The 23573-nt window shown below is 44.0% G+C and overlaps 1 protein-coding gene across 4 annotated transcripts in view; it reads left to right on the top strand.

Moving 5' to 3' along the window:
- Nucleotides 1–23165, top strand: part of GOPC (golgi associated PDZ and coiled-coil motif containing) — a 58850-nt gene extending 35685 nt beyond the window's left edge. For 2 of the 4 annotated variants that reach the window (XM_040350302.1, XM_040350304.1), the window contains 5 exons: nt 1646–1811; nt 10224–10319; nt 12512–12676; nt 15441–15627; nt 19151–23165. In XM_040350302.1, coding sequence (XP_040206236.1) covers nt 1646–1811; nt 10224–10319; nt 12512–12676; nt 15441–15627; nt 19151–19269 — 733 coding nt within the window. In that variant the 3' untranslated portion in view covers nt 19270–23165. Of the gene's footprint in view, nt 1–1645; nt 1812–10220; nt 10320–12511; nt 12677–15440; nt 15628–19150 lie in introns of all 4 variants that reach the window. The other 2 variants (XM_040350301.1, XM_040350303.1) reach the window with 1 other exon arrangement.
- The last annotated feature ends 408 nt before the right edge of the window (nt 23166–23573 follow it).

The following is a 23573-nucleotide window of genomic DNA, read 5'->3' as shown; positions in this document are numbered from 1 at the left end:
AAAGTTGTTATGCAGTCAAGCTGCAATGTAATAAAACACAGTTGCACAGGAGCGCAGACCGCACAGCGCAGGTTTACACACCGTTATGCCTATTAACCTTCTTAGGATTCCTAAGAACGTATTCACAAGCTGTTTACAGGCGTTTCAAATGCCTCTGAACATCCGTCCCAAATGCATTTTTTTTTATTTATTTTTTTCCTTTGCTTTCCAAAAAAAAAGCTTCTAAACGCAACTACCTAGAAACAACTATAAGACCCCTTTCACACTGAGATTGTATTGCAGGCGCTATAGCGTTAAAAATAGCGTCTGCAATTCACCCTCAAACAGCTGCTCCGTTGTCTCCAGTGTGAATGCCCGAGGGCTTTCACACTGGAGCGTTGCGCTAGCAGGACGGTAAAAAAAAGTCCTGCTAGCCACATCTTTGGAGCGGTATGTTTACCGGTCCTCCACCGCTGCTGCCCATTGAAATCAGTTCAGCAGCGCATTGCGGGTGGTTTTAACCCTTTCTCAGCCGCTAGCGGGGGCTAAATGCACCCCGCTAGCAGTCGAAAAGCGCTGCAAATCCGCCCATAGCATCGGCGGTAAAAATAGCGGCATTTTACCGCCAAAGCTATGGGCAGCTCAGTGTGAAAGGGGTCTAAACGACCCTGTGTACATGGACTGATAAGATAACATGGAGAATTCGGGGGCAGCTGAAAAAAACGCCCAACTGCTCCCAAACGTCCATTTACCAGCAACAGTGTACAGGAAGCCTTAGACTAAACCTTTTTCTTACACTTGCTGCTCACAAGTTAAAATCAGTATTTTTTGCTAGAAAATTTCTTGGAATCCCCTAAGAGAATAAAATGGCAGTTGTTGCAATATTTTATATCACACTGTATTTGCGCAGAAGTATTTTAAATGCAATTTTTGGGCATAAGATACACTTTAATGTATAAAAAAAATTATTTTAGTTGGCCCAATTTTTTTGTATAATGTGAAAGATGTTGCGCTGTGAGAATCGTGAGGGAATTATTATCTTTATTCTAAGCAAAAAAAATTATTCTCATTTTAGCCAGAATCGTGCAGCTGTAACTTTTACCCTCTTCCTACACTGATGATGCGTTTTGTTGATCTGACGGATTAGATTTATAGCAGAATCTGATGGTGTGGCCAGTATTGCACAACATATTTATTATAGCAGTGCCTCTATATATTTTATACTTGGCTTTTTATACCAGCTCTGAATCTCCTCTTTGGTCACCTGCCAGCGCATTTGGCTCCTCCTGTGTCCCCTATAGTAAGCCGCTTACTATGGAGGTACTTGTGTGACCTCACTCCTAAGCCAGGCTATGTGTGTCAATTGACACATGCAGTGTGGCTTGGCCTTGTCCCCTGCTCCCTCCTCACAGGATTTGATTTAGCGGCCAATGGCTCCTGCAGCTGCCTCCGTGTCCAGTGAGGGGAGCGAGAGAGAGAGCAGTGCTGGATTGAGATCAGGCCTGGTTAAGTATTTGGGGGGGATGAACTAATCACAGGCATTTATTTATTTATTTATTTTAACCATAATGCAGAAAATTAAACCAATTATGGCCACTTTTAAAAGTCTAACTGAAAATGTTATTTACCTGCTGTAATTAAATTCTATTTCTCTATGTACATCAAGGGTCCAGCAAATTCAGTTGCTTGGTCGAGATATGAAGGGTCCTGCGCATGACAAGCTATGGAATCAGCTTGAGGCTGAAATTCACTTACACAGACATAAAACCGTTATCAGAGCCTGCCGAGGGCGAAATGATTTGAAGCGCCCCCTGCCAACTCCTCCAGGACATGTAAGTTTGCCATTTTCTATAAAATAAAATATAGATATATCTATTGTATACTATCCTTTTTTGTTTACTAATACTTTTAAAGCTGCCTTGCTATACACACAACTGGAGCACTAAACTAATCTTAAAGGATAAGTTCACGTTTTTAGGATGCACCTGCCTCCTGCCGACAGCGCTCCCTGCATTGTGACAACAGGTGGGGGTTCTTTTCCCCGCACCCACTGTCCTTCTTTAAAAACAGTTCTGTGAATGAAAGACTACAAGTACTGTCTTCCACTGTGGCAGACATACTCGTAGTTTGAATGGGCTGCGAGCGTGCTGCTCAGCATGCTCATAGTTTATTCATTCATTCTTCCTCCAGCTTTGTAACTGAAAGTCTGTATGGGGATACCAGCATAAAGCTAGAGTAATTTTTTTTTTTTAACCTGCATGACAGGGGTCTCCGAACATTCTAAACTAAGGGTATTTTAGGGTAGGGGGGGGGGGGGCAGACTTTGCCTATGCCCCATCATTTGTATTAGGTGGTGCCCCGTTGTTGGTATCAGTGGGAGTAATCATGCCTCGTCATTGGGGGTAAAATTACTCAATCATTGGTGTCAGTGGGATGATTAATGTCCCATCATTGGTGTCAGTGGGAGTAATGGTGCCCCATCATTGGTGTTAGTGGGAGGAATGGTGCCCCATTATTAGTGGGAGGAATGGTGCCCCATTATTAGTGGGAGGAATGGTGCCCCATTATTAGTGGGAGGAATGGTGCCCCATTGTCAGTGGGAGGAATGGTGCCCCATTGTCAGTGGGAGGAATGGTGCCCCATTGTCAGTGGGAGGAATGGTGCCCCATTGTCAGTGGGAGGAATGGTGCCCCATTGTCAGTGGGAGGAATGGTGCCCCATTGTCAGTGGGAGGAATGGTGCCCCATTGTCAGTGGGAGGAATGGTTCCCCAGTGTCAGTGGGAGGAATGGTGCCCCAGTGTCAGTGGGAGGAATGGTGCCCCAGTGTCAGTGGGAGGAATGGTGCCCCAGTGTCAGTGGGAGGAATGGTGCCCCAGTGTCAGTGGGAGGAATGGTGCCCCATTGTCAGTGGGAGGAATGGTGCCCCATTGTCAGTGGGAGGAATGGTGCCCCATTGTCAGTGGGAGGTATGGTTCCCCATTGTCAGTGGGAGGAATGGTGCCCCATTGTCAGTGGGAGGAATGGTGCCCCATTGTCAGTGGGAGGAATGGTGCCCCAGTGTCAGTGGGAGGAATGGTGCCCCAGTGTCAGTGGGAGAAATGGTGCCCCAGTGTCAGTGGGAGGAATGGTGCCCCAGTGTCAGTGGGAGGAATGGTGCCCCAGTGTCAGTGGGAGGAATGGTGCCCCAGTGTCAGTGGGAGGAATGGTGCCCCATTGTCAGTGGGAGGAATGGTGCCCCATTGTCAGTGGGAGGTATGGTTCCCCATTGTCAGTGGGAGGTATGGTGCCCCATTGTCAGTGGGAGGAATAGTGCCCCATTGTCAGTGGGAGGAATGGTGCCCCATTGTCAGTGGGAGGTATGGTTCCCCATTGTCAGTGGGAGGAATGGTTCCCCAGTGTCAGTGGGAGGAATGGTGCCCCAGTGTCAGTGGGAGGTATGGTTCCCCATTGTCAGTGGGAGGAATGGTGCCCCAGTGTCAGTGGGAGGAATGGTGCCCCAGTGTCAGTGGGAGGAATGGTTCCCCAGTGTCAGTGGGAGGAATGGTTCCCCAGTGTCAGTGGGAGGAATGGTTCCCCAGTGTCAGTGGGAGGAATGGTTCCCCAGTGTCAGTGGGAGGAATGGTTCCCCATTGTCAGTGGGAGGAATGGTTCCCCATTGTCAGTGGGAGGAATGGTTCCCCATTGTCAGTGGGAGGAATGGTGCCCCAGTGTCAGTGGGAGGAATGGTGCCCCATTGTCAGTGGGAGGAATGGTGCCCCATTGTCAGTGGGAGGTATGGTTCCCCATTGTCAGTGGGAGGAATGGTTCCCCAGTGTCAGTGGGAGGAATGGTTCCCCAGTGTCAGTGGGAGGAATGGTTCCCCAGTGTCAGTGGGAGGAATGGTTCCCCAGTGTCAGTGGGAGGAATGGTGCCCCAGTGTCAGTGGGAGGTATGGTTCCCCATTGTCAGTGGGAGGAATGGTGCCCCAGTGTCAGTGGGAGGAATGGTGCCCCAGTGTCAGTGGGAGGAATGGTTCCCCAGTGTCAGTGGGAGGAATGGTTCCCCAGTGTCAGTGGGAGGAATGGTTCCCCAGTGTCAGTGGGAGGAATGGTTCCCCAGTGTCAGTGGGAGGAATGGTTCCCCAGTGTCAGTGGGAGGAATGGTTCCCCAGTGTCAGTGGGAGGAATGGTGCCCCATTGTCAGTGGGAGGAATGGTGCCCCATTGTCAGTGGGAGGAATGGTTCCCCAGTGTCAGTGGGAGGAATGGTGCCCCAGTGTCAGTGGGAGGAATGGTGCCCCAGTGTCAGTGGGAGGAATGGTGCCCCAGTGTCAGTGGGGGGAATGGTGCCCCATTGTCAGTGGGAGGAATGGTGCCCCATTGTCAGTGGGAGGTATGGTTCCCCATTGTCAGTGGGAGGTATGGTGCCCCATTGTCAGTGGGAGGAATGGTGCCCCATTGTCAGTGGGAGGAATGGTGCCCCATTGTCAGTGGGAGGTATGGTTCCCCATTGTCAGTGGGAGGAATGGTGCCCCAGTGTCAGTGGGAGGAATGGTGCCCCAGTGTCAGTGGGAGGAATGGTGCCCCAGTGTCAGTGGGAGGAATGGTGCCCCAGTATCAGTGGGAGGAATGGTGCCCCAGTGTCAGTGGGAGGAATGGTGCCCCAGTGTCAGTGGGAGGAATGGTGCCCCAGTGTCAGTGGGAGGAATGGTGCCCCATTGTCAGTGGGAGGTATGGTTCCCCATTGTCAGTGGGAGGAATGGTGCCCCAGTGTCAGTGGGAGGAATGGTTCCCCAGTGTCAGTGGGAGGAATGGTTCCCCAGTGTCAGTGGGAGGAATGGTTCCCCAGTGTCAGTGGGAGGAATGGTTCCCCATTGTCAGTGGGAGGAATGGTTCCCCATTGTCAGTGGGAGGAATGGTTCCCCATTGTCAGTGGGAGGAATGGTGCCCCAGTGTCAGTGGGAGGAATGGTGCCCCAGTGTCAGTGGGAGGAATGGTGCCCCAGTGTCAGTGGGAGGAATGGTGCCCCATTGTCAGTGGGAGATATGGTTCCCCATTGTCAGTGGGAGGAATGGTGCCCCAGTGTCAGTGGGAGGAATGGTTCCCCAGTGTCAGTGGGAGGAATGGTTCCCCAGTGTCAGTGGGAGGAATGGTTCCCCAGTGTCAGTGGGAGGAATGGTTCCCCAGTGTCAGTGGGAGGAATGGTTCCCCAGTGTCAGTGGGAGGAATGGTGCCCCATTGTCAGTGGGAGGAATGGTGCCCCATTGTCAGTGGGAGGAATGGTGCCCCATTGTCAGTGGGAGGAATGGTTCCCCAGTGTCAGTGGGAGGAATGGTGCCCCAGTGTCAGTGGGAGGAATGGTTCCCCAGTGTCAGTGGGAGGAATGGTTCCCCATTGTCAGTGGGAGGAATGGTTCCCCAGTGTCAGTGGGAGGAATGGTTCCCCAGTGTCAGTGGGAGGAATGGTGCCCCCTTGTCAGTGGGAGGAATGGTGCCCCAGTGTCAGTGGGAGGAATGGTGCCCCAGTGTCAGTGGGAGGAATGGTTCCCCAGTGTCAGTGGGAGGAATGGTGCCCCAGTGTCAGTGGGAGGAATGGTTCCCCAGTGTCAGTGGGAGGAATGGTTCCCCAGTGTCAGTGGGAGGAATGGTTCCCCAGTGTCAGTGGGAGGAATGGTTCCCCAGTGTCAGTGGGAGGAATGGTGCCCCAGTGTCAGTGGGAGGAATGGTGCCCCATTGTTGGTGTTAATGTGGGAGGAATAATGCTTCAAGGGCCAGATAAAGTCAAGCAAAGAGCCACGTTTGGAGGTCATTGTTTTAGGAGGATGCAGCATGAAACATACAGAAGTGGTTCAGACCAAGTAGTCCTTAAGCATTTACTTATTTACTGCGTTGTAGATCCACTGTTTAATGCTGAGTATTTTTCTCAGATGCACTTTAAAACTAGAGTAAGGAAAAATTTGAATGCATGTTCCTGCTTGAATCTACTATAAAATATATAGTGCACATATTTCATTTTTAATTCTTTTTGCTATGTTCAAAGATGGATGGGTGGGGTTTGTGCTGGGCCATTATTTCCAATGATCCATATCTTGGCTCTAGGAGAGCTAATGCTTTTATTAAAAGTAAAAACCAATTACACCTGTAGTCAAAATGGTCTCAGACCAACGTAGTGTGCCTGCAGTATTGAAGTATAAGGCTGCTTTCACACTGAGGCACTATTGCGCTAAAAATAGCGCCTGCAATGCACCCAGAAAGAGCCGCTCCTTTCTATTCCTGTGTGAAAGCCTCATGGCTTTTACACTGGAGCGTTGCGCTGGCGAGATGCTTAAAGTCCTGCTAGCCGCATCTTTGAGGCGCGGTAGGAGCTGTAAAAATACCGCTCCTATAGCCGCCCTGCCCATTGAAAGCAATGGGGTCGTGCCTCCACCCCGCCCGCAAAACGCTGCAAAGCTGTGTTTTTTTTACCCTTTTTCGGCTGCTAGTGGGGGTTAAAACCGCAACGCTAGCGGCGGAAAATCGCAGCAAACACAACCGTAAAACGCAGCTAAAAATAGCGGCGCTTTACCACCAGCGTCTCGGTGTGAATGTAGCCCAAGGGTAAAGGTTTGTTGGCAAGCAACTTGCATTTTCAGAAGGTAAACAATTGCAGACTCTGTTTCTCATGGCAGATGTCTTGTGAAGTTAATTTGTGCCTTACCATAGTAAACAATGCAACAGCTTTACTTTAACTGCAAGCTCACCGACAGGTTATAATTGCCTTTCTTTTACATCCCTTGCTGTTGGTATTTTTGTCTGCCCTAAAAGGCTAAATTCAAGTTATTCTAGACATGGGAGAGCATGTGTTTCGCTTTTCCCCCTCCTTCAAAGTGACAATGATTGATGCGTGGTCTCTTAGATTCCCAGTGCTGTCACATTAGTGTGGAATAGGAGTACTTACTGTGTAAACTCCAAATTGCACTCTGGTTCCAGAGTGACCAGATTCCCTCTATTACTTTCCTGGGGACAACCCCATTTTTTTTTTTTTACTCTTTTACTTTTCACTTTTGATGATAATGGGTAAACGGCCAAAGAACACACTACGAATCGGCAGGAGCAAAATAAAGCTACCGGTAAAAAAACAGTCAAACAAACCGTGTAACCAAAAAAATTTAAAAAAATTGCTGCTCCATTCGTGTTGTGAATACGTAATCAAAAGAAACATAAACAATGCAGTCTAAAGGAACAACAAAAAGTAATCCAGTGACAAATCTAAAAAGGGAAATGTGTACAAATATTGTGATATTCCAAGTTATTTATAGAATTCCTGCTGTGCTATTAGAAATGTATTGATCCAGGACTCATCACCACCATTAAAGGGTCACTAAAGGAATTTTTTTTTTTAGCTAAATAGCTTCCTTTACCTTGCTGCAGTCCTGGTTTCATGTGCTCTTGGTTCGTTTTTGCTTTGATGTTGCTGTAAATCCTCTCTGTTCTGGACACTTCCTGGTTGCCTGTTTCCTGATAACCACAGTACTGGGAGATTTCTCACGGTGGTCACTAATCAAGGAGCTGTGTGTAAAACGAAACTGGATTGGTGCTGAGGAGTTTTAGACAAAGTATCACTGCTCTCTATTGGCTGACTGCCCTCTAGTGGCTCTCTGTACATCAGAGAACCAGCAAACAACAGCAAAAACGAAACTACACGGCAGGCACATTATATGATTGTTTTTTTATCTATTTTTAATCATTTTTAAAAGGAATCAGTTAACTATTATGTCTCTGTGCCCTGTAAACAGTCATTTCAGCTAAAAAAATTTTTTCCTTTAGTGACCCTTTAAGAATGGACTCTTACCGGACCAAATGGACCCTATTACAGAGTCAAATTAGCCCGTACATAGTAATCTCATCATATAGGCTTTAACACAAACACAACTTGGTTGGAATCTTAGAAGATCTCCAATATATGTTCAGTCGATACCATCCATATATTCCACGGAATCCACCATAAAATTAGAATAAGGAGACCCACATAGTGTAAAACCACAGAGCAGCCCTGATCCTCTTCTGGCTTGTCCCCCCCCCTTATTTCCCACCAAGTGCTCGCTATAGGAATATGCTTCTTTTGGGGGCACTCGTGCCTGCTTGACTCCGAGCTGGGCTGTTTGCGTCTGTTCAGACACACAGCCTGGCTCTACCCTGCTTATGCTCTCTGCTTGCAGGTTTTGACTGACAGCAGCAGGATCCAATGGCTCCCACTGCTCTGAGTAGTGAGGGGCTACTATTTAAAGCGGGGGTTCACCCTTAGAGGGCACTTTTCCCCCTTAGAATCCTGCTCGTTATTACTAGGGGAATCGGCTATTTATTTTTTTGACAATTTGATTGACAGGTTTCCGAGAGGCTTCCGACGGTCGCATCCATCGCGTCACGATTTTCCGAAAGAAGCCGAACGTCGGTGCGCAGGCGCAGTATAGAGCCGCACCGACATTCGGCTTCTTTCGGCTACGAGTGACGCGATGGATGCGACCGTCGGAAGCCTCTCGGAAGAATGTCAATCAAGAAGGAACGCCCGCTCCCGAAGACCCATACCCGGAAGCGACGGAAGAAGATGCAGCTCGAAAACGGGTAAGTACTGCACATATTTTAATATAAATAGCCGATTCCCCTAGACCGAACGAGCAGGAAGCTAAGGGGAGATTTATTTTTTTTTTTTTTAAATGGGTGAACTCCCGCTTTAAAAGGTTTTAAAGGGGGGTGGGTGTGTTTTGTTTTTTTATTTTGCCTTTTAATACAGAAAATGCATTAAAGTAAAATATATTTTTAGCTTTACAGCCACTGGAAAGCTGCATTTTAGGCAGTTTATTACCTAGTTTAAAATAAAATACAAATACCGGTATGTGGTCTCTTCTACCTGCGAGCGGATTCTTAATTCAGTTTTGGCAGTCTTTTGATTTGGATGAGACTGCTACACTACATAGCCATGTTTGGGTATCCCCTTACACTGCAGTTTAGCACAAATTACCTTGCTTTTGGTTCAATTATTTATGCAGTACTGAAGGGGAATGGGGCCACAGGAGTACTTCCCATACAGCAGATTATAGCAAACTTAGCACCACCATTTTCTTCGTTCAGCCATTAGAAAGTCTGTCAGGCATGCAAAATGCCGTTGTATTACCCTGGCAGGGCAATCTCCACTCTTCAATCTTCTACAGCTGTAAGTGTACAACTGAGCATGTGCCACAGGTGGTGTGGGAAATAAACTGCTAGTAAATATAGGCATACAAAGAGAAGAACAGTTAATCAGTGGTCGCCTAGAGGCGATTCAGTTCGCATGTGTTGCGCTTTACAAGTTTCTCACTCGCTCACACTCACCTTGCAGACCCGCTAAGCAGAAAGCCTAGTCCTGATCTATTATGGGAAAATATAGCTGCCCCTTTGTAGATACACTTTATTGTCAAAAGTATCGGGACACCTGCCTTTACACGCACATGGCATCCCAATCTTATTCTGTAGGGTTCAATATTGAGTTGGCCCACTCTTTGCAGTTATAACCGCTTCAACTTTTCTGGAAAGGCTGTACACAAGGTTTAGGAGTGTGTCTATGGGAATGTTTGACCATTCTTCCAGAAGCGCATTTGTGAGGTCAGGTACTGATGTTTAACGAGAAGGCCTGGCTCATAATCTCAAACTATAATTCATCCCAAAGGTGTTCTATCGGGTTTAGGACAGTGCTCTGTGCAGGCCAGTCAAGTTCCTCCACCCCAAACTCGCTCATCCAAGCGATGGACCTTGCTTTGTGCACTCTTCCAAATCATTTGGTGGAGGGAAAATTATGATGTGTTTTTTTTTTTTTTTTTCGGGTTTGGGCTTGACCCCTTAGTGCCAGTGAAGGGAACTCTTAAACTGATACCATAATTCTCTCTTCTTTTGTCTTTTTAAAAAAAAGTCATACCCGATCCTCTTCTGTCCTTGTCCTGTGCTCCTGGCCCCTCCCTCCTGTCGAGTTGAAGCTGTTAAGCTGTTATAGTTGCAAAGGGTGGGCCAATTCAATATTGAACCCTATGGACTAAGGTGCCATTAAAGTTCATGTGCGTGCAAAGGCAGGTGTCCTAATACTTTTGACAATATAGTGTATATAATTGCAAAGCACATATATTTGCAAACTACACTAAACAAACCCTTTAAAACATTAACATTCATTGATGAGACTTGTTGCATAAAGCTAATTGCATTAATTGGTATGTATCACATATTTGTACAAGGTTATAGATGTTTTCTTATGCATTAGCAGGACCCAGAATGCCTAAAGAAAAGTCAAGGAGTTGGGCCAATCAGAAAAGTTATTCTGGTTAAAGAAGATCATGAAGGACTTGGTATATCTATTACAGTAAGTAGTATGGATCTTGCATATATACTATTTATTTAAAAAAATGTATTCCCACCTTTGCAAAAACAAAAAAAAGGGGTAGACATAGTGGGGTTTATTCGCTAAAACTGGAGCGTGCGAAATCTGGTGCAGCTGTGCATGGTAGCCAATCGGCTTCAAACTTGAGCCTGTTCAATTAAAGTGCTTCTAAAGCCTTAAGGTTTTGCATGAAGGTGAAAAAACTTCTGTGCTGCAGCCCCAACCCCCCCCCCCTTTTTTGTTTTTTTGCCTAAGCCCGATCTGATCCATCTCGCCTCTGTCTCGCCCCTCATTGGGCAGATTGTCAATCAAATGCTGTGAGGCGGGGGGATGTCCGTGAATGCAGCAGCAGGACCCTGGAGTGAGCATGCACGAAAAGTCGCTTTCCATGAGGGCACCCGCCGAAGTGGAGAGGCCTAGAGCGTATGTGGGGGACGCCAGAAGAAGAGGATTGGGGCTGCTCTGTGCAAAAGCACTGCCCAGAGCAGGTAAGTATACCATGTTTGTTATTTTATTAATATAAAAAAGATGAAGGTTTAGAACCACTTTAAGTTTTGACAATAAAACCTGGAAGCTGATTGCGTAGTTAGCCACACAAAGCATAAAAACCAATGTCTGCCCCCTTTCGCAGTCTTCTGGGAGACATAGGTCCCAGAAGACAGCAGGGACCATTCAGATCGCGCAGCACGTCTTGCGCATGCAAAGTAGGAAACAGGCTGTGAAGCCATAAGGTAAGGATGTCGGTGTCTGCACCCAGAGCCAAGGGACAGGTCGGCTTTGGGTGAGGACATTGCCGGTTCCCTGGGCAGATAAGTGTCTTTATATTAAAAGTCAGAAGCTGCAGTATTTGTAGCTGCTGACTTAAAAAAAAAAAAAATTTACCCTGTTCCCTTAAAGCATGTTGTACAGCACAGCACAGTGCTTGTGCGGTGTCATTTGGCCCCATGTAACACCTAGCTAGTTCTGCCAGTTTCTGCCCTCCCCCCGTAAACTGACCACGGTTTATCATGGCTGCTGAACTCTGACACTGTGGTTAGTTTACATGCCTCTGTCATCCGCAGCTCTCCTGTGTCTCCCTCTGTCATCCTCCTCCCCTCCCTTTCCCTTCCTTGCCTGTCGGCTCTCACTAGCGCTGCGCTGCATCCCTCCCTGCTGCTTCAAAACATCTGATTTTTATATTATTTTATATACAATACATTTCTACCTGTTTTTAACAGCGTCTCCCAGCGATCACATGACTCCAGGCTCTCCTCCCCAGCTGATGTCAGCAGGGGAATCTCTGCCCCACCCACTGGAGCTATCAGACTGGGAGAGCAGAGAGCCTGAAGTCGCATAATTGCTGATAGAAATCGTCTTTTTATTTATAAAGCACAGGCACTAGGATACAGCTATTTATCTGACAGAGGGGATGATGTAAATGAGATGGTAGCTTAATGACCACTTTTAAGTAAATCAATCGCAGTGACCTCAGCTGTGTGAGAGGCCAAAAATACGTCATCTTATACAGCTGTCTGGTCATGGGGGCTGGGGCCTAATTTGGGGAATTCAGGAACAAAATGAAAACGTGCGTTTTTAATAGCAGCTATTTAAGTGTCTGCTCCTTTTATTGCTCTTGCAAGGCTTTTGCAAAAGACGGCACAATAAAAGCACCTCATTTTTGTTTATAATAGTAGGCTACATCCTTTTGTTTTAATGCTTAACTCCAGGCAAGCACTAGGCTACACAGTTGAATTGCATAAATGTGAACTGTCTTGCCCACTGAAAGATCTCTTGGAATCAATCTTATCTAGGATCTGCCAGACAGTGCTGCCCAAGACCTCTTCAGTCTGTTGTGCAGCTGAGCTATTTAACTTGATCCAGGATCCAGTTTGGCCAGGATTGGACAACGAGAGAGCAGTAGCACACTGAGGAGTGCTGTGCAGGGGGTCATAGGAGTGCATTTGCTAATTGTATGTACAAATACAGTTAATTTTCATTTTTTCAATCAAAAACTGGATTAAATGGTTTTCTTCTTTTTTTTTTTTTTTTTTTAAACTAGAATTATCAGTTAATTGGTCAGCTACTGTTATTGCTTTTGTTGCCTTGAACAGAGCTGTGTTCATGAAATTATATTCTTGCTAGGGCAACATGTATTTACATACATTTCCTTACTACTTATTTTGTTATTTGTTTAGGGTGGAAAGGAACATGGAGTACCAATTCTTATATCAGAAATTCACCCGGCACAGCCAGCTGACCGCTGTGGTGGACTTCATGTTGGTGACGCAATTTTGGCAGTAAATGGCATAAATTTGAGAGACGCTAAACACAAGGAAGCAGTTACTATCCTGTCCCAGCAGGTAATTTTGGTTTAAAATCAGTAATTTCAATCCACAGTGTTGTACTGTTGAAAGAATGCAATTGGTGGTAAGTCTATTGCGGTTAGTTTACTATTGCAGGTGTTACCTTGGAGGTGTTTTTGCTTAAAGTGTTAGTAAACCCTCAACCGTAAAGCATGCTTGTTCAGTGTGGAACCTAAGTGGTTAATCCTCTGAATTGTGTAAAAAGGCTGTTTTGATCCTGCCTTCTCTGTCCCTCCTTTTCTGCCACTGTCCCAAATCCATCTTCTGATAAAACAGAGCCTTGGGGGCACTCTGCACAAGATCAGTTTGGTATGTATTGCTAGAGCGTTTTTTTGGGGGAAGGTACATGCGATCAGCACAGGGCCAATCATCGCTGTCCAGACAGAGGGTCAGGGTCATGCAGCCTCATAGGACAACCAGAGGAGAATAAAAACTCCTACAAGCTTCAACCAGACACTGATAGTCATGAATGCTCTATACTGCTGATGAGAAAAGGTATTTAGCTGTTTATATTTACTAATATAATTGCATTTCCATGTACTGTGGGAGACCAGATATAGTGAATGCAGGGTCCTGGGTTTAGTAAACACTTTTTAATATAATATCTTAAAGTTTCCTGCACATATTTGTTTCTGAGATGCTGAATTTTGTTTAAAGAAATACATTTTGGTTTACCACTTGTATTTTTTTTTTTTTTTTTTTTGCCCCTGCCAGTTTGTTGCTAGTGGCAGATTCACCTCTGTGTCGTTGGCTTTAATTTAGGCTGCTCAACTTACACTTACATCTATGTAACTATATAACATTGTTTAGAAGCCATAAAACCATTATAAGCGGTATAAATTGCAGAATTATGATTAATTTGCCATGGAATGTAACTTGTGCATGTTACGAATTTTCAGTCATACGCCCTTTGAAATGCCCTGGTATGTGACAGGTTAACTTGATTAAAAGGAATGTAAAAAGGAAAAAAAAAACTGTCTCATGCACACAGACACTTTGCAGCTTCGGTGTACTAAGGCGTAAAATCACAGGTGCTTTTTGACACCTGGGGTGCAGTGTACACCTTCCAATAAGAGCGAATGACTGTGGCCGTGCTCGAGTAAATGCCAATGGCTTCTACATCAGCATTTACCAACACGTGTGTATGGCTATCCTTCCAGAACATGCCACTTTTGTGTTTGAGGAGAGGTGCAGAAGCCGTCAGCATTTACCTGGGCACAGCGGCATACAACCATTCAATTGTATTAGTGGCTGGATGTGCTCTAGCTCCAGGGATTTTTTTGGTGTAAAAATACTTATGCGCTACTATATGTGGGGATATGTTTGACACTTGTAAAAATTAACGAACGGCTGCAACCATTTGAACTGAACTCAAACACTAAGGGCCAGATCCACAAAAGGGATACGCTGGCGTATCTACTGATACGCCGTCGTATCCCTGTTTCTATCTATGCGACTGATTCACAGAATCAGTTACGCATAGATATTCCTAAGATCCGGCAGGTGTAATAGTTTTACACTGTCGGATCTTAAAATGCAGTACCTCGGGCCGCCGCTGGGGGCATTTCTCGTCGAAATTCCGCGTCGGGTATGCAAATTAGCACTTACGGAGATCCAAAAAGCGGTTTCCCTTCGTGAAGTCTCCGTAAGTTAGTTTGCAAACGCAAAATTAGGGCTACTTTTACAAAGTGTAAAGTTAGTACACCATGTAAAAGTAGACCCTTCTTTCCCGCGACGCTGTCCAATTTTTTTTTTACATTTTTTTTTTTCCCCACCGCATCTCTTTTTTTACCCGGCGCGATTCACAAAACTCGGCGTAACGTAACTTCGCACAAAGCACGTCGGGAAAATCGCGTCGGGAGCATGCGCAGTACATCCGGCAGGGGAGCGCGCCTAATTTAAATGGGACTCGCCCCATTAGATTGGGCACGCCTTGCGCCGGACGGATTTAAGTTACACCGCTGAAAATTTCTAGGTAAGTGCTTTGTGGATCGGGCACTTAGGTAGGGATTTTGCGGCGGTGTAACTTAAATAGGAAAAGTTAAGTTACGGCCGCTCGTTGTGGATCTGGCCCTAAAAAACAGAGTGAAAAGGATGTGAATGGTGCACTTAGTTTACACTTCTTAAATGCATCAAGGTAAATACAAAGAGATGTGATTCTGCCACCTTTTCTTAAATGTAGATGTATGAAGAGAGGACTCAGAATTACATTTCCAATGGAATGTGCATTGCTTAGCATTTTACTTTAGGACAGATAAACATGAAGTAAGAGTTGTGTACTGGATGTAGTCTTACCAGTTGGAGCACATTCTATTTAGCTGCGTATAGGGAAGGTATTCTAGATAAAAGATAGTAATAAAGATATATTTTATGGTTGTTACATCCGTTTCCTTGTTCTGAAGTACAGTGCAAGTAGGTCAAGACGTGTAATTCTTCCTGGAGCACACTGAACTCTGTAATATTTTAACAAGACTTTCATATTGAAACACTGTAAATGCCACAGGCTATTAATGTAAAACCTGCATGGCTTTATGTTATGCAGCATTACAAATGCATACTGGCAGATATAAAAGACATTCATTAATGTGGCTGCGTACTCCTTTAGAAATCATACATTTTATTTTTTATTGCAAATGCTGTAGGTACTTGTTTTATGCCTGGTAAACACCTCTTGAAATCCCCCAAACAGATTTTTTTATTTTTTTTAATATTGCTACTGGAAAAAAAATTGTGAACTATCATTCGCTCTCATTTCTTTCAGAGGGGAGAGATTGAGTTTGAAGTAGTGTATGTTGCTCCAGAAATAGACTCTGATGATGAAAACGTAGAGTATGAAGATGAAAGTGGACACCGTTATCGCTTGTATCTTGATGAGCTAGAGGAAGGAGGAGCTAACCCTGCGGCACCTAACAACAAAGAAGGAAGTGGTGATGCTAAACCCCTACGAGGTAAATAAAATGCATACAGTAATTTGCATAAACCATTAGAGCTGTGTCACGTGTGTCCATTCGCACACACGTGACTGTGGCTTGGCCCTGCCACCTCCATCTCCTGATTGGCTCACTTGCTGTGATTGACAGCAGCTAGAGACAATCAAGAGTGCGATTCCCTGGAGAGGCAAGGCTCTCGTGGACATCACTGGATTTAGAGGGGGGTCAGCTATGTATTAGAGGGGCCCCTGTACACAGGTTTTTTTTTTTAACCATAAAATGCATAAGGGAAAAAATCCTTGTGCCTTTACCACACTTTGACGGCATACCACCAACCCCTTTGAATCTAGCCCAACCTATCCAATGCTTACTTTGTCCCTGTTCCTGGAGGGAAGGGGGGGGGGGGGCTGGTGACAAAATTGTACCAAATCTATAGTTGTCTATTTGAATATTATCAAAAAAAAAGAATGGCTTTTTCAAGCTGCATTGTTCACTGGTCACACTCCGATTAGGATGATAGAAGGCTAAAATCTATTGTGGATTTTTTTTTTTTTTTTTTTTTTAAGCCAATCTGTGTGTCCTTAAACAACATGGATGAGTGGCTATTTGTGTGGCTCATTTGTTGATTTTGAATGACTTCTCATGTAAGCTGAGAAGTGCTTTTACTAGGTAGTTCAGGTGCTGCTGTCATCAGAGTGCTCACACACTCGCAATAATCTAAAATAAAACGGCCCCAAACCCCTCATACAGTCTCCTTTATTAACCTGCAGTAAGTGTACTACACTACCCCTCTTTATTTAAAAAATGGTTTTGTTCTATACCACTGAGACTCTTGTATTGGGAACCCCATTTTGCATGCTGATGTAACAGTGTTATCAACAGGTGCAGAGTTGCTGTGTTTTTTTTTCTTTTGTTTTTTCTTAGGAACGGTACGTCAGTTGTTTGCCATAATCCTCATACAGGATATAAGAGGTTATTTTGAAAAGATGGTTAGGAAGTTGGTAAACAAACTGTAATAAAATAAGATTCTATAGAGAACATCTGGCTTTATTTATTTTAACACATATGTTTTATATAGTTAAACAATATCCGAGGTGGTTCAGAGAGGAGTAGTCGATAAATGCCTTGGTGTTATATTATACATATAAGGATAGAACTCAAAAGATGTGGCTCTTGGCCCTATAGCACCACAATTGCAAAGGATGTAAAGTTTTTGGGAAGGTCTCATTTTTTTTTTAGATCAGGGGTGTCAAACTGGCGGCCCTCCAGCTGTTACAAAACTACAAGTCCCATGAGGCATTGCAAGGCTGACAGTTACAAGCATGACTCTCACAGGCAGAGGCATGATGGGACTTGTAGTTTCGGAACAGCTGGAGGGCCGCCAGTTTGACACCCCTGTTTTAGATGTTTTGAAATGGTGATCCAAAGGATTTGGCAAAACAAACTACTGTATTTTCCGGCGTATAAGACGACTTTTCAACCCCTGAAATTCTTCTTAAAAGTCAGGGGTCGTCTTATACGCCGGTAACCTAACATGCAGCCGCGGCTGTCCATTTTATCAAAAGCCGCGCCTCCTCCTTCTGCTGTTCTGTGATAGGCGGAACACTCAGCTTCCCAGCAGAGCCTCTGTTCAGTGTTCCGCCTATCACGGATGCCCTCTCGTCCTCGGTCTCAGACGAGAGGGCATCCATGATAGGCGGAACACTGAACACAGTGTCTCCTGGGAAGCTGAGTGTTCCGCCTATCACAGATAGGAACAGCATGAGGAGGAGGCGCGGCTTTTGAAAAATGGATGGCCGCGGTCTGACAGATTCTGCATGTCAGGGATAAGGTAAGGGATCGTCGAGACATGCAATGGCACAGTGAGGTATGCAGTGAGGCATGTAATGGTGGCACAGTGAGGCATGTAATGGCACAGTGAGGTGAGGCGAGGCATGACTAGTAGGAAGGGGGTCGTCTTATACAGTGAGTATATCCCAAAACCAACATTTTAGCAGGGAAATTAGGGGGTCGTCTTATACGCTGGCAAATACGGTATAGAAAGGCTTTGCCCCCCCCCCCCCTTTTTTTTTTTTTTTTGTTATATGGACCTGGGTAACCATTGCCATATGTTGAACCAGTCTATGTAGTTGGACATTTTCTCCCTTTTTAAAGTGCACCTGTGTTCAAACTATGGACTATTAAAGTATTTACATATTTGTTGGCAAGCAGTAAAGCGCTTTAAAACAAATCCTTACTGACCTCTGTTGCCACAGGTATTGTTTATAGAGGGCTTTGTTAAAGGGGCTGTAAAGGAAATATTTTTTTTCCTAAATAGCTTCCTTTACCTTAGTGGAGTCCTTCACTTACCTCATCCTTCCATTTTGCTTTTAATTGTCCTTATTTCTTCTGAGAAATCCTCACTTCCTGTTCTTCTGTCTGTAACTACACACAGTAATGCAAGGCTTTCTCCCTGGTGTGGAGAAAGCCTCTTGAGGGGGGAGGGGGCGAGCAGGCAAGTCGGGACACTCTCTACTTTGCAGATAGAGAAAGGAGCTGTGTGTTAGTGGGCGATCTGACACTCCTGCTTGCCCCCTCCCCCCTCAAGAGGCTTTCTCCACGCCAGGGAGAAAGCCTCCCATTACTGTGTGGAATTACAGACAGAAGAACAGGAAGTGAGGATTTCTCAGAAGAAATAAGGACATTTAAAAGCAAAATGGATGGATGAGGTAAGTGAAGGAGGACTGCACTAAGGTAAAGGAAGCTATTTAGGGAAAAACAATGTTTCCTTTACAACTCCTTTTAAGAGTGGTTTTCCCAAATTCCTATTCCTATAACCTTGTAAATGGTTTTGCATGACCCGAGCAAGTGAAAAAGCTAAAATGCACACATGAGTATTTTAGTAGCAGGTGATTTCCAGAGGGGAATTGGGAATAAGATATTTCCTGATTTTTATTAATTAGAAATTTCTGTGTGGGCCATATTAGGAAAGAACACAAGTATGGAGAATAAAGGTCAGATTCAGAAGGATTGCCCACAGGGGCATGGCTGTTGGCATTAACTTGTGGAATTAACACTACTTGGAGGGTATCTAGTACTTAAAGCGGAGGTCCACACAAAAATCCCCCCCCCCCCCCTCCAGTGTCACATTTGGCACCTTTCAGGGGGAGGGGGGTGCAGATACCTGTATAATACAGGTATTTGCATCTACTTCGGGGCATAGACCCCCACGGGGGTAAGATGTGGAACAGAAAGACGACCTAGGTTTTTGTATAATTTTGTTTATTAATCCGCAGCCTTTTACCAACCCAAAATGAAACCTGAAATTTGACATTGAGGATTAATCGGGTCTATCTGTTGCACGGGAAGCTGATGAACTTGACAGTACTAATAGATTTGGAATGAAAAATCATTCTCCTACCCAGGTCTATCACAAAATGTTTTTATAAAGTAGATAGTTTTTCACCACCAGTTTTCATCATAAAACACTCTTCTTTGGCTTTTGTATACTGTGTTCTTGGGGATATTCTTCTTTCAGCATATCTTATGTGTTTTCTTCTAGTATTTGACCAGAAGCATCATGTAGAAGGACATGAAAATGGGGACCTGGAGCCAACAAGTGATTCACTTTCAGGGGACACCGCTTCCAAGCTAGCATATTCTTCAGAGTCCCTGTCGTAGGGCTCATATCTGGTGTCTATGGTGAAAGAGACCGATTATTCACTCTAGTGGACGAGACCAGCTGCAGTCTCACAGGGGGTCAGGATATTAGTACCTCCAATGCGGTTTCCTCAGGGTTTGTCGGAGCAGTTTTACATGTGCATAAATCCTGTCTCGTTTTATCCACTAAGAGCCATACCTTGACACTTGCATGTTTCTTTTCTAGTTTTATTTTATTTTCCCATATTGTAAGCACCAAAGCACGTCTTTCAACATTAAAGGTGTTCTGGTCTGCATGTCAGGCATTAGTAAAATAATGTGACTGACAAAGTAAGGGAATTTCAGCACCGTTACTGAAAGTGCTAGACAAGGTACAATTAATGCAAGTGGCAGAAGGAAGCATTTTATGCAAAATAATGATTAGATCGTTATACATTTCTTTCTTGAACACTTTCAGAGCTACCTTGGCCCAGTACAATCACTCTGGAGTGGTGTTTTTTTTTTATTTTGGTATGTTCCGTCATGCAGTAAAAGAGCTTTCTGCTTTTTACAGCTATTTTTTTTTTATTTAAACGATTTTGTTGACTGTCTTTTTTTTTTGTTTTTTTTCTGTCCCGTACATGCAGTATGAAGATATTGAATTATGTCCACACTTTTTAACAGGTTCACTAGACAGATTTAGTATGTGTTCCAGATATAGGGCTTTATTTAAAAGGTATTGGGTAAAAGATAATGGGAAGAGACTTTTTTTTTTAAATGGCATTATTTAAATGCCTTTGGCATTCACTGGGGCTGACAGACAAATTCTGAGACAGCATCATAACCACAGAGAATGGGGAAAATTACACCAGAGTAAACTTCTGCTTTCAGTAATAATTAACTGGATATTTGCATTTAAAGGTGAACTCCAGGCAAACTAATTTGTTACAAACATTTAGGGAACCCCACAATTTTTAACAAATGTGTTCTTCTTTTTTCCTTCTCTGGCTTGCGGATCCCTTAAATCAAGGGTAGGCAAGATGTGATCTACCTGAACAACACGGGAGAAGTCAAAGATCACTGGGCACCTCTAATTGCCGTACCACTGTGTCGCAAATGCATGCATTGCATGGCAGTCATGGGTTTAAATCGGGTGGTGAGAAGGCAACATATTGCCTACTCACCACCTGTCAAACACACAGGGATCGCTTTTCAGAAGAGTAGCAGTGGCTGCTGCGCCTGTGAATGAGCCGTTAGTTGTATTCGGCAGCGGCACCCTTAGGGCTCGTTAACACAACGTTGGGGGTGGTAAAACAGCAGGATATAACAGAAGTCTATGGCTATACTAATGTCCAGTGTTTTTCTTCACATTGATCTCTTCTCTTCTTTGCTGCTGCTGGCACCACTCTGAAGACCACTAGTGGTGGGATAAGAGGTAGGTTGCTTTTGGTATCACTCCGCATGGGACAGGAGCCACCACTACAGAGGAGGCATTGGCTTATGTGGCTCTTGCTCACTACTACAGCTCCAGCTTTACAAATTGCATTGCACTCTGTTTTGATGCGCTGAAATGGTGGGCCAGCAAGCCCAGACTGAGATCGTCGCCTGTCCACTATATCCTGGTAGATCGCGATCTACAGCTTGCTGACCCCCCGCTTTAAATTAACTATATAGGCCACCTTCTAAAATCCAAAAAGCACATGTTTCCTGTTTTACACATTTGATCAACACTGCCTGCTAGGTGCAGTTGGTGGGGTTTAAGCCGGCCATAGGCGGCACGATTTTCTTTCCTGCGACCACAGGTTGCAGGAAAGAAAATTGCTTGATTCCCCCATCAACACAGTCAGTTCCATCTGACATTCAACTCCTGCGTACGGGGCTTTAAACTGACAACTCTGTAGTTTCTTATCCAGCTTAGTCAATTAGCTGATAAGATTCCCTAATTCCGATTGAGAAACTTGCACATAAATAAAACGACTGTCCACTCCTCTCCTGCAGTGACCACATTCAGATCATATCCTACTACAGCAAATGTTCTTTACGCTCATATAATAATATTTAGCACTGTTTGTGTGAGGTTCGAACTGTGGAAGATTGCTCCAGCTGATGTAAGAAACCTTAGGTTTTTAGAATACAAAAACACTTCGTACAGCAGGATGCGGTAGACATGACAGGGGAGTTTCTTGTTCCCCTGTCATTGACCCTGTAAACGCTCACACTAGCTCTCATAGGGCACCCTACAAGTACCAGAAGACAAGTGGGGTTTTCTGGAAGCCCCTCCTGTTGGCTTTGGCTAGGAATACGTCTAAAGGAGACTCCCTAATGACGTCACAGGCATTTTATCTTACGATATCTCCATAATGGTGTAAGGCAAGGAGAACATCTTCTTTCTTTTTCTTCATTTAATAGGGTAGGAGAGGGGCTTTATATTTATCTGTTGCCTGTAGTTCAGCTTTAAATGTCACTAGACTATTAAAATGTAATTTCTAATTGCTCTTTGCACTGTCATTAAATGAAGCCTCCAGTGTCTCACACTGACCTGATTTTGTCCCATGATGCCTCTTATCTAGATCAGAGGCTCTCAAAAATGTTCTTAAGTCTTGCCAACAGTTCTATGGGTCTCTTGACAAAAGCACATAGAAAAGATATAGAGGTCATTTGGTGATTGACCAAGCTGTGTTAGAGGGAAGGATTCCACAAAACCTGTTTTGTTGGCAAAACCTTTGGATTGGTTTGAGACCCTCTGCTCTAGACTGTTCTTGAAAGCCAAAATGTGAGTGAAAGGACAGTTCTAAAGAAATAGGCACTCCATCAATAAGGACAGGGAGATACTTACAAATAGTCCTTTTTACTGTTTTATGTATGAACAGTTTTGTGAGATAGGTGTCCTTTTTTTTGCAACTGCACTATTATATATTGCTCGATAAAGCTTTGAAAAATGTACATAGTAGCCAAATTGCTATTTATAAATATATAGTTTTTCTTGTTTGTGACATGATCTTTGTGGTGTCACTTCTGTATATGTTCAAACCTTTTTATACTGTATATTTTTAGGTTGAGTTTTTTAGTTTATTACTATATCAGCATCATTAAGGCCGGCCATACACGGCCCAGTATTTGCAAGCGATGCAACCAATTGCAATAAGCTGGCAGTGTAGGGGTGAACTCCCGGGTAACAACAAGCATTCTCTTGCATGAGAAGTACTTATCGGCTCAGAAGATGTTATAACGTGGTGGAAAATCTCTGTAATCATTCAACAATCCACTGATAAAGGAGACCTGTTAATGGGCTTGCATCCAAATGTGGAGGGAAATGTACAGCAATCTGGAAACACCATGGCTGATCTCTTGCTGCCTTGCATTGTTGGTCAGAGATCTGACTTTCCAATTACAGCCAGTACAGTGCCAGCCAGTATGGATATATGTGTTTTAACCATTTAGTCACTGTCATGAGATTCCGTTACTGAAACATTTGCTTCAACAGCAGATGCTATTGGCAATCCATTCATAAGGAGGTTTTTCTATGTGGAAGTCTTATAAACATATGTCAAATTGTTTTGTACCAAGTCTTTTTCTGCACCTACAACATCCAGGCAGATTTCCTCATAAGTGTCCCTTCATGAATGTTTTAATGTTTTTTTTTTTTTTTTTTTTTTTCCTTTTGGTATGCACTGATTCCAAAAGTCATGTATTACAGGTGCCACTAAATTAAATAAATCCACTAAATCGTAAAAATGTTTGTGTTTGCTTAAATACACTTGTATATTTGGTCAAACAAGTTGTTGCCTCTTGAATATTATTGCACTGTTTCAGTTGGTCAGATACCTCAAATTGATGTCTTTAGATGCTTAAAAGATTGTACAGCAGCTTAGCGTGCTTTGTCCATTTTTAAATGTATCTATAGGGAAAACATTTTGAATAAAATATAGGGAGTGCCATTTTCTTAGTCCCTCATGAAGCCTTATTGGATGAAACATGTTGGGTGAGCTTATGCGTCTGATATTATTTCAATGTGCGTATTTTAAACCAGATACTGTTTTGTATGGTGAGAGTATCCTTTTGAATGCTGCCATCTGAGGTTTTGATTGAATATCAGGGTATTTATTGTTTTTAAAGAAAATGTAGGTAATACAATTGGTGGAAAATGATTATTGCACTGTATGCAGTAAACATATTTTTTTTTAATTTTTTTTATATGTACCCACATGCTGGTATATTCACCCTGGACATGGTGCTGTAAATAGGAGTTCAAATGGATTCAATCATACTGGTGACTTATCTAAGCACACATCCTCTATAATGAAGTTTAAAGCGGGAGTTCACCCCAAATTTTTCTTTTAAGATTA

The sequence above is a fragment of the Rana temporaria genome, chromosome 4 (assembly GCF_905171775.1).
Source record: "Rana temporaria chromosome 4, aRanTem1.1, whole genome shotgun sequence".
NCBI lineage: Eukaryota > Metazoa > Chordata > Amphibia > Anura > Ranidae > Rana > Rana temporaria.
Note: the sequence above shows the minus strand (reverse complement) of the source record. Positions and strands in the feature narration are given on the sequence as shown.